The 10269-nt window shown below is 31.2% G+C and overlaps 1 protein-coding gene across 1 annotated transcript in view; it reads left to right on the top strand.

Moving 5' to 3' along the window:
* LOC112701495 (uncharacterized) overlaps positions 1-8871 on the top strand; it is an 11896-nt gene extending 3025 nt beyond the window's left edge. Inside the window, exons 5-18 of the mRNA XM_025752245.1 lie at positions 54-366; positions 884-909; positions 1005-1101; positions 2261-2389; positions 2456-2593; positions 2753-2959; positions 3526-3543; positions 3958-4029; positions 4141-4191; positions 4301-4739; positions 4862-5790; positions 5888-7105; positions 7212-7287; positions 7560-8871. Of these exons, the coding sequence (XP_025608030.1) occupies positions 54-366; positions 884-909; positions 1005-1101; positions 2261-2389; positions 2456-2593; positions 2753-2959; positions 3526-3543; positions 3958-4029; positions 4141-4191; positions 4301-4739; positions 4862-5790; positions 5888-7105; positions 7212-7287; positions 7560-8871 (5025 nt within the window). The remainder of the gene's footprint in view (positions 1-53; positions 367-883; positions 910-1004; positions 1102-2260; positions 2390-2455; positions 2594-2752; positions 2960-3525; positions 3544-3957; positions 4030-4140; positions 4192-4300; positions 4740-4861; positions 5791-5887; positions 7106-7211; positions 7288-7559) is intronic.
* The last annotated feature ends 1398 nt before the right edge of the window (positions 8872-10269 follow it).

Raw genomic sequence — 10269 nt, 5'->3', positions numbered from 1 at the left:
TCATGTGTTTCTGAATTTGTCATCCTTATTATATTTCCATGATTTTCTTGTAGAGTCTGCACCCGTTACCTTCACTATTTTATAGAAAGTTCAAGGATTTATTGGGCAATACAATTGTTACATTTGATGCAAATCACAATCTCATTGAGTTGAGGATTGAAAAACTTAATCACACAGCTTACATTATTAGGGGTTTGCATAAGCTGATGAATTTTTATGGTCTCTATCGAGGTGGTTATATAAAACTCAGTTATGCCTATAAAGAATACTTTCGTATAATCAAGATTAGGGATCATAATATGGTTAAGAAGAGTTCTATTTACACTGGTATAAAGCTCCTTCTTTCTGATAACTTTTATCATAAAGGTAAGCTACCATTGACTGAGGAGGAGCATTTGTGTATTTGTTCGAAAAGAAACTCTGAAATTCAAAAGAAAGTCAAGTCATCAGCTTATTATACTAGGAAGATTCTGCTAAATTCTAATACCCGTACTTCATCAAAAATAGTTTTTTTCTGATGAAACCAGTCATGATAAACGATATAACTATAAGCATTTTGGCTCTTCGTCAAAATATATCCCGGTTGACCTGAATTTAGCTCCTGAAGTAGAAGAAGGATCTGCTATTGTTCTTCGTTCGGATCAATCAAAATTTTCCCCAATCGAAGATAATAATATACACTTTCATGCAGCAGTGTCAAATGAAAGTGGTATCCCAACAAAGTTCTATGACTTCTTTTCACCAAATAAATCTTATCAAGTGGTTTACATCCCAAGTACTCCTGTTAATGTTTTTCGACAAAGCTCTTTCGAATTTTTAGATTTAATTCATTCTAAGCAATCCAATCTATCTTATATGGTTACATATTCATGCATGATTACAGATGAAGATTTGCATTCATCATATTTGGTATGATTTTTTTCTACAACTATATATAGTTATATCCATTGAAAAGTTAAACTTTTTTTAAAACTAAATAGATCTATTTTTGTTGTATTATTCAGGGCCTTCCAACAGAGTTTGTTACAAAGGCTTTTCCTTCACATCATCACCAGGTTTGCGTTGTACAAAGGCGTGGTTGTAGATACACAATGGGACTCTGTTGGTACAGGGATAAACAATTATTCAAAGCTCATCTTACTAGACGTTGGAAGGCTTTTATTATTGACAATACTCTTAGGCATGGAAGTTTAGTTATTTTTAATGTCTCTTCATTAGATGAGAGAACCATGTATGCTGATGTAATCACTAAATGAGATATAAATCTATATAATATTTAGTTTTGCTTTCTGTTTTCGTGTAGCTTTTATTTCTATGTTATTAGTAATCATATTAAACTTTTATGTATCAATATGCAAAATTTTACTTTTGATCTATGACTTATTTAATACTATATTTCATCTTATCCATGACCTGTTAATATTGTTATATTGCTGTTGTTTCCCTTTTTTCATCTTTTCTCATAAAAACTTCCTAATACAATCATTAATTTAGTTTATCCAATTTTTTGCAGTAAATTTTAAGAATAATGATTTTTTTATTTAGCTCAATTTATTTTAATTTGTCACAGCTTTATTCTAATTCATATACACATACACACACACATATATATATATATATATATATATATATATATATATATAAGAATAATGATTTTTTTAGCTCAATTTATTTTAATTTGTCATAGCTTTATTCTAATTCATACACACACACACACACATATATATAGCCACTGTCACTATGATGCAGGTTTTCTCTAAGGTTCCCTTTATCCAAGACCCTTTTAACGAAAAGGATGAAGAGATATCTCTATAGTCTACAAAGATTGCTGAGAGTACCATCAACTCTCTTTGGCGTACTCACTGGTAATTTACACATATATATCATCAGATCACATGTTATATAAATTGTTGTATTATATTCTGTATTAATTATTGTCAGATGTGAATCAGTTACATTTATTACATTCAGGCAATAATACTTATTTACTCTAAATCATTTAATGTTTTGGTTTGGAAAGACTATACCATGCCTTCATGTTTCTTTTATTTGAGTTCATTTCCAACTACAACCAATTGATACACATTTTTTTGTAAAAGCTGCAAATTTCTTCCTCAGTTTCTTTCTGTGAATTTATCTTCCATGTTTTCTTTCACATTATTATAAATAGTCATCCCCTGTAGAGTTACTTAGTATATTGTATTATGCACTGCTTGGGAAAATATCATCATAATCTGCATATTTTATTTGTTATCATTAGTTTCATTAGTCATGGTACTAGAAGACTATCGATTGACTCCCAAGCTTGCAAGAGCCAGGCGAATGAGCATTTTAAGAAGCAAGAGGTTGAACCATACTTTGAATGTCAATGATGTTCTTAGATATAGTTGTAAGTTTGAAGTTATTTTTTCATCAACTATACATGTTCATGCCCATATTCACATTATTTAAGTAGTTTCTAATTTTCTTGATACATCTCCAAAAGATCATTCACCTCAAGTCGTGCTTCCTCTCAAGAGAACTTCTTCAGCTGTTTCAAATGACAGTATTAGTTGCTTCATATCAACTGAGAAAGGTCATTCAAGTTGTACAGGTAATAATAAAATTTGGTTACATTTTATAATACATGTGTCTCTTTAGAAGAAAAGCATGTTGCTTAAATGATCATGTTAATCAGTTGTAAAATATATTTTAATTATATTAATTTACTTTTACAAATGTATTGTTAATTCTTTTTACTATGTGTATATAGGTCACCAAATGTTTAAAGTGAATTTTCATGATCCTGTGAATTTGAGTTCTAATATCTCCAGCAGCCGAGATAAGAAAAAAGTTACATTAAAGGGAACATGTTCCTCAACAAAAGCTATCGTTAATCCCTCTGATAATATGCTGTCTGCTAAAGCAACATTCTTTGATCCTACCAGCATCAGAACTCCTTTGTTAGATGTTACAAATGGTTTGTACTTCTCATACTATAAAAGAGTAATTAATAATTTTTTGATTAACCATTCTATTTCTCTTTGAGGCTTTTTTTATCATTCTTTTGGTTAATAAGGATTTTGTTTAATTTTGTTACAGTAGGTTGGAATAATAGCAGCAGATATAAATCATGTACCCTTAGTAACACTAATGCAAATTTACAAAAGGATAAAAGTCATAAACCTACCTACGTTGATGGTGCTGATTATCTGTTTTGCAACAATAAAATAATAACCTCTTCAAGCATGAATAATAATTTAGAGAGGTGTGAATTTATAATTTTTTATATGTTAATTTTTTTATGTTGTTATCACTCTAACCAATAATTAGCTTAATGAAAATTCATTGTAGTTATTTGTCTGAGTTTTTTTATGTCTTTTTTCAATTGTATTATACATAATCACAAGAGATTCACCAAGCAAACAGATACAATTATCAGAGAAGTATGCAGAAGTAACAACGAGCTATTTACATCTTCTGTTCATGACCATGGACAGTCTTCTAAAAATGTAAATAATGTAATTCATGATTCCAATGTATCAGATTTATATCATCATGAAGGTATTCCAACTTTTACTTGACTAATTTAGTAATTGTTCAAATTTCACTTTAGGAAGGTTTGGATTGATTTTTGAAAAAAGTACTTTTTTTTTACCTTTTTAAAAAAAATTGTTAAATAGATAGAAGTTATTGCACATTTGAATAATTTTTAAAAATAATTATAAGTATTAGAAATGTCTTTTGCTTAATTTTTTTTAAAGCAATATATTGTTAATTTTAGGAAAAGTAAATAATTTTTTTTTAGATAATAGTAATTTTTTAAAAAGATTTATCTAAATAGATTTAAAATTATATGAAAGTAATTCATTTTTAACAAAAAAAATATTTTTTATAATTCCAAAAAGCCCATCCAAACCCAACAATTTATTTAGCAACAGCATTACAAATGACTATTCTATTTCAATTTTTTTACAGTTGTTGATGTATTCGATGACATTAATTTAGAAAGTGATTACTCTATTGATTTTCAAGACGACAATGTCATTGGTAAAATTTAAATTCATCAATATTTATAACATTATTAAGTTATATTTTAATGGAGTAATATTTATGACTAGAGCATAACAAGATATATTATTTTTTTAATATTTTATTTAGATGAAAGTGCGACTGCATACGAGATTGACAGCTTAGTTATTGATGAAGAAGGTATGTTTTCATTAGATTGAAAATTTGTTACACAAATATAGATATATTAAATGATTCAAAATATAATTTACATTATATTAGCTAATGAAATTAAAATTTTATTTTAAAGCTTTTTGGGATGCGGGTGATCTTTCTCATACATGTATATATTGCAAAGCTTTGATGTGGGATCATGAGAGACTTTCAAAGAGTATCAATAGTGTCACTCCTCATTTTGGTTTGTGCTGTATGGATGGCAAAGTTGAGTTGCCCCTAATGAAACAGGCCCCAGATAATCTAAAAGCATTGTATTTTTTGGACGATGAAATAGGCCGATACTTTCGAAAAAACATAAGGGCATTTAATGCAATGTTTTCATTCACATCAATGGCTGGCAAGATTAACCATAAAATTAACAATGGTTCCGATCCGCCATCATTTATTTTGAGTGGCCAGAACTATCACTCAATCGGAAGTCTTATTCCACAAGCAAATGAAAAACCAAGATTTGCACAGCTCTACATTTATGATACGGACAACGAGATTCATAACAGAATTAGTGCTATTCTGTAAGTTTTTTTTTTGTATACACAAAGCATATTCTTTATAATATCAACTTTATTCACTTACTCATTTAAGGTCCATCAATATGTTGTGTTTGTCATATTTTCTTTTCTCTTTTTTTTTTCAGCCCAGTAAGTTCGGTGGGTAATCTTGAACATGATATAGTTTGTATGCTGAAAAATATGCTAGATGAGCATAATCCTTTGGCACAGTCGTTCCGTTATGCTCGGGATAGATTCACCGAGTCACATTCTCTTGATATGAAGTTAAAACTGATTAGGCGTAGGGAAAAAGATGGTCGGCGATACAACTTGCCTACTGCATCAGAAGTTGCAGCATTGGTAGTTGGTGACATTGATGATTCTTTATTGGACAGAGATATCATATTGGAAACCAAATCAAAACAACTAAAGAAGATTGATGTTATCCATCCATTGTATTTGGCTTTGCAGTATCCTCTTATTTTTCCATATGGTGAGGATGGATATAGAACAGGCATCTTAGCAGCTTCTCGATACAATGTTGACGGTTCAAAGAAGAGGAATACAATAAGCATGAGAGAATTCTTTGCATTTCGACTGCAAATGAGGTCATCTGAGTCACCAATTCTGCTTAACTCCCGTAGGTTGTTCCAACAGTTCTTGGTTGATGCATATACTATGGTAGAGTCTGAGCGTCTTAGTTTTCTTCGTTTCAACCAACCAAAGTTGAGGGTTGAAAAGTACAAGTTATTGCATGAGTCTTTAGTTAGAGGTGATGCAAATGCTGTTTCAAGTGGTCAAAGGATAATTCTCCCAAGCACTTTTACGGGTGGACCTAGATACATGTTTAATAATTGCAAGGATGCATTTGCTCTTTGCAAGAATTTTGGTTATCCAAGTTTTTTTGTCACCATCACATGCAATCCTGAATGGGATGAGATAAAGCGCTTATTAATTGGTACTGGCCTTAAAGCAGAAGATCGTCCTGATATTACATCAAGAGTCTTTAAGATTAAGCTAAACAACTTAATCAGAGATTTTAAGTATGGTGATATTTTTGGAAAGATTTCTGGATGTAAGTCTTCTTTTTAAAAAAAATGTGAAATTTTACTGCAAATTTTTTAATTTACATTTCATTATAGTAACTTTTGCTGTTTTGGTTTTATTTTCAGATGTATGCACTATTGAATTTCAGAAGAGGGGTCTTCCTCATGCTCATATTTTGTTGTTCATGCATCCTCTTTCAAAACCTAGGTCTCTTGATGATATAGATAAGTTAATATCGGCACAAATACCCGATAAACGTCGAAGGCCTAAGTTATATGCTGCTGTTGAGAAATTCATGGTTCACAGTCCATGTGGCAAGTATAACAAGAATAGTCCTTTCATGGTAAATGGTTTGTGCTCCAAATATTTTTCCAAACAATTTAGACAACGTACTGTTGTTGATGAAGCTGGGTTCCCAAAGTATTGTAGGCCAAAAAATGGTCGCACCATAATAAAAAAGGGTGCAACTCTTGATAACTCTTTTATTGTCCCGTACAACCCAACTTTGTTATTAAGGTATGGTTGTCACATTAATGTTGAGCATACTCGCCAAACTTCTGCCATCAAATATTTATTCAAGTATGTTCACAAAGGAAATGATCGTGTTACTGCTTCATTCTACCAGACATCAGTTAATGGTAATGCTCCTCCTATTGTGGATGAGATTAACAACCATTATGATTGTAGATACATTTCTGCATGTGAAGCTACTTGGAGATTATATGGTTATGATATTCAAGTTAAGGAGCCTGCTGTTATCAGACTTCCATTTCACCTACTAGAGGAGAATCCTGTTATTTTCAAGGAATACGAGGGTATTCAGGATGTCCTTAGTCGTGTTGATGCGAAGTTCACTAAATTACAAGCATGGTTTGTTGTGAATAAATATTTTCCATTGGCTAGGTCATTGACCTATTGTGAGTTTCCACAGAAATTTGTATGGAAGGACAATATTTCAATGTGGATTCCAAGAAAACAAGGTTATTCTATTGGTAGGTTGACACATGTTCCTAGAGGTAATGGCGAGGATTATTATCTTAGACTTCTTCTCAACATTCAGAAAGGTTGCACCAGTTTTGAGGAAATACGCACTGTTGATGGTGTTACACACAACACTTTCAAAGAAGCATGCTATGCACTAGGTCTCTTGCAAGACGAGAAAGAATTTATTGATGCTATTCTTGAAGCAAGTACTTGGGCTTCAGCCAACTATGTTCGTGACCTTTTTGTCATGCTTCTGATATCAAACAACATAGCATGTCCAGATTTTGTTTTAGAAAGATGCTATAAAGAATTATCTGAGGATATTTTATTTGAGCAAAGAAGAATTCATCATGTTCAAGGTATTTAGTTAAAAATTGTACAATTTATGGTTTTAATTTATTTATTGATATGTTATTATCTTGAAGTTGCTACATGTATTAATATAAAAATTATATTTTTGTATAGATCTTCATTTGTCTGACGAGCATATCATGAACTTGACCCTTGCAAAAATTGAAGACAAGATGCAAGCTAATGGAAGGTCTCTTAAAAAGTTTCCAGCGATACCCTACCCATCATTAGATCTTTTTCATAGTTTAGAAGATCGCTTATTGTTGGACGAGGTTAATTTTGATCTTCTTTGCTTAAGCAGCAATATATGCAATCTCTAAAGACCATGACAGATGAGCAACGATCTGCATTTGACACCATTATTGATTCCGTAAACAATGATTGTGGCGGATTTTTCTTTCTATATGGTTATGGTGGTACTGGCAAGACGTTCATCTAGAATACTCTTTCTGCTTATCTTAGATGTGGTGGGAACATTGTTCTTAATGTTGCTTCAAGTGACATTGCTTCTTTACTACTTCCTAATGGTCGTACTGCTCACTCAAGATTTAAAATACCGTTAAGCATCAATGAGGACTCTATATGCAACATAAAGCCGGGAACACCTCTTTGTAAACTTATTTGTAAAGCAAAGCTTATTATATGGGATGAGGCACCAATGTTAAGTAAGTATTGTTACGAAGCTCTTGACAAGTCTCTAAAAGACATTCTTCGCTTTCAGCCATCGTTTAATCCAAACCTTCCATTTGGTGGCAAAGTTGTTGTACTTGGCGGAGACTTCAGGCAAATTCTTCCAGTAATACCTATGGGTTCACGGCAAGATATTGTGCAAGCATGCATTAGTTCATCTTATCTATGGGATTTTTGCACAGTCTTAAAGCTTTCAAAGAATATGAGGCTTACTGTTGGTGGTATAGTTGAAGTTGATGATGATATCAAAGCTTTTGCAGATTGGTTAATTCAAATTGGGAATGGATTGGCAGGTGATTCAACAGATGGTGAGTCAGAAGTAGTCATCCCTAAAGACATACTTATTGATGATACTAATGATGGGTTTCAGAATTTGGTTACATTTGTCTACACAGGGTTATTGATGAACTTGGATAACATTAATTATTTCAAGGAGCACACGATTCTGGCACCCACTCTTGAAGTTGTCCATGAGGTCAATAACACAATTATGGAATTTATTAATAGTGATGAAAAAGTTTATCTTAGTTCAGACTCATTATGTGCTGAAGAGGGCAACATAGAATACGAGTTGGATGCTATTATAACTGATGTTCTAAATTCGATAAATTGCTCAGGTTTGCCCAACCATCAGTTGAAACTCAAAATTGGTGTACCTGTGATGCTTCTAAGGAATATAGACCAAAGCAATGGACTTTGCAATGGTACTCGATTACAGGTTCGTAGACTTGGAAATCATGTAATTGAATGCAACATCTTGACGGGAGACAAGTGTGGTGAAGTAGTTCTCATTCCACGCATGAATATGGCTCCGAATAATGAAACTCTACCTTTTAGGTTTCAACGTAGACAATTTCCTTTGGTAGTCTCTTTTGCAATGACCATAAATAAATCTCAAGGTCAAACTTTGAGCAAAGTTGGTTTATACTTACCTAGACCTGTTTTTACACACGGACAATTATATGTTGCGTTGTCTAGGGTGAAGTCTACAGAGGGTTTGAGAGTTTTGATAAAGAATAATGGATCACTAAGTGATGATTCTACCTTAAATGTTGTGTATAGGAAAGTTTTTCAGAATCTCTAACGATGTGCTTTAAAGTTTTTATGCTTTTGTACAATTCGGATGTTATTGCATATTTTTTTGCGACTTTTCTTTCTTTTTTTAGGTTGTAGGAATTTTTTTTATAGTCAGTAACTACATAGATATTTTATTTTTGAGTGTTCGCTTGCATTGTTATTTTTTTTAATAATTTTATTAGAGTTAATTTAATGTTTATTGCCAATTTCAAGTGGAGATTATGGTTTGTTTAATTTGTCGTCTATATGTTGAGTGTGCAATTATATATAGCACATATTGAAAAAAAATTCAGCAAAATCCTATGCGTTTTTGTGATTAAAATTTGTTCTATAATGTAATAAATTAAAGCAGTGATTTAGTTCATCATTTCCCGTGCTTAGCACGGGTCATGCACTAGTAAGATATTAAAGCATAAAGATTTCATTTTATAAATAATTAAAAGAAAAAAAATTAAGGTTAAAAAATTATAGTTCAAATAGTATAATTTTATCATACTCATTTAAAAATTGTGTCCGAATCTCACTCTTAACTACAAAAAAAAAATTGGAGTAGATCTACTCTATTCTTTTGCCATAGAATATGATTTTAGTTCCCAATATAGCATTGAGGTTCATTTGGCTATTTTGGACCAAAATAATTTTCTACTAGCATTTTACTAGCTCCATCCACTCTGTGTAGCGCGGACTAAATTATTATTATTTTAAAAGTTTAGAACAATAAATATAGAATAAAGTATTATTTTAATTAATAATATTTGGGTTAAATTTTTTTTGGTCTTTAATATTTTAAACGTTTTATTCTAATTTTAAAATTGGATAAAATATTATTTTAATCTTTAACGTTTAGGTCAAATTCTAATTTTGTTCCTAACATTTCAAACATCATATTTCTGTCCCAAAAATTTTCAAACAGATTTAATATTGTCCTACCATTAAACTTGACACTAATAATTAATGAATTGAGTGATGTGGATGTCAATAACATTACTAGTTAAGTTAGAAAAATACAACCAAAACCTTCTTGTAACATTTGTTCTGTAACACCGTATCACCCTAATTACCTCTAGTCATGAAGTAAAGGGTGACAAAGCGTCATGATAGTTCTAAAGCTCATACAATAATATATATAATAAAGGAATATAATACACTAGAAGTCCGATAAAGAAATAAAAGCTCAAAGATGCAGAAAATAAAGATACAAAAGCATGAATCGCTCAAACATGATAACTAAACGTGTAGGCACAAGAGATAAACAGAATAAAAGGAGTAAACAAGTATATATATATATATATATATATATATATAAAGAGGACTAGTCATAACTTATGGAGTTTAAGTCGGCTAGTCAAAATAGAAATATAACAAAATTTGATGTTTAAAACAGCTAATGTCCTATCTCTCAAGT

Source organism: Arachis hypogaea, chromosome 7, assembly GCF_003086295.3.
Source record: "Arachis hypogaea cultivar Tifrunner chromosome 7, arahy.Tifrunner.gnm2.J5K5, whole genome shotgun sequence".
Lineage (NCBI taxonomy): Eukaryota > Viridiplantae > Streptophyta > Magnoliopsida > Fabales > Fabaceae > Arachis > Arachis hypogaea.
Note: the sequence above shows the minus strand (reverse complement) of the source record. Positions and strands in the feature narration are given on the sequence as shown.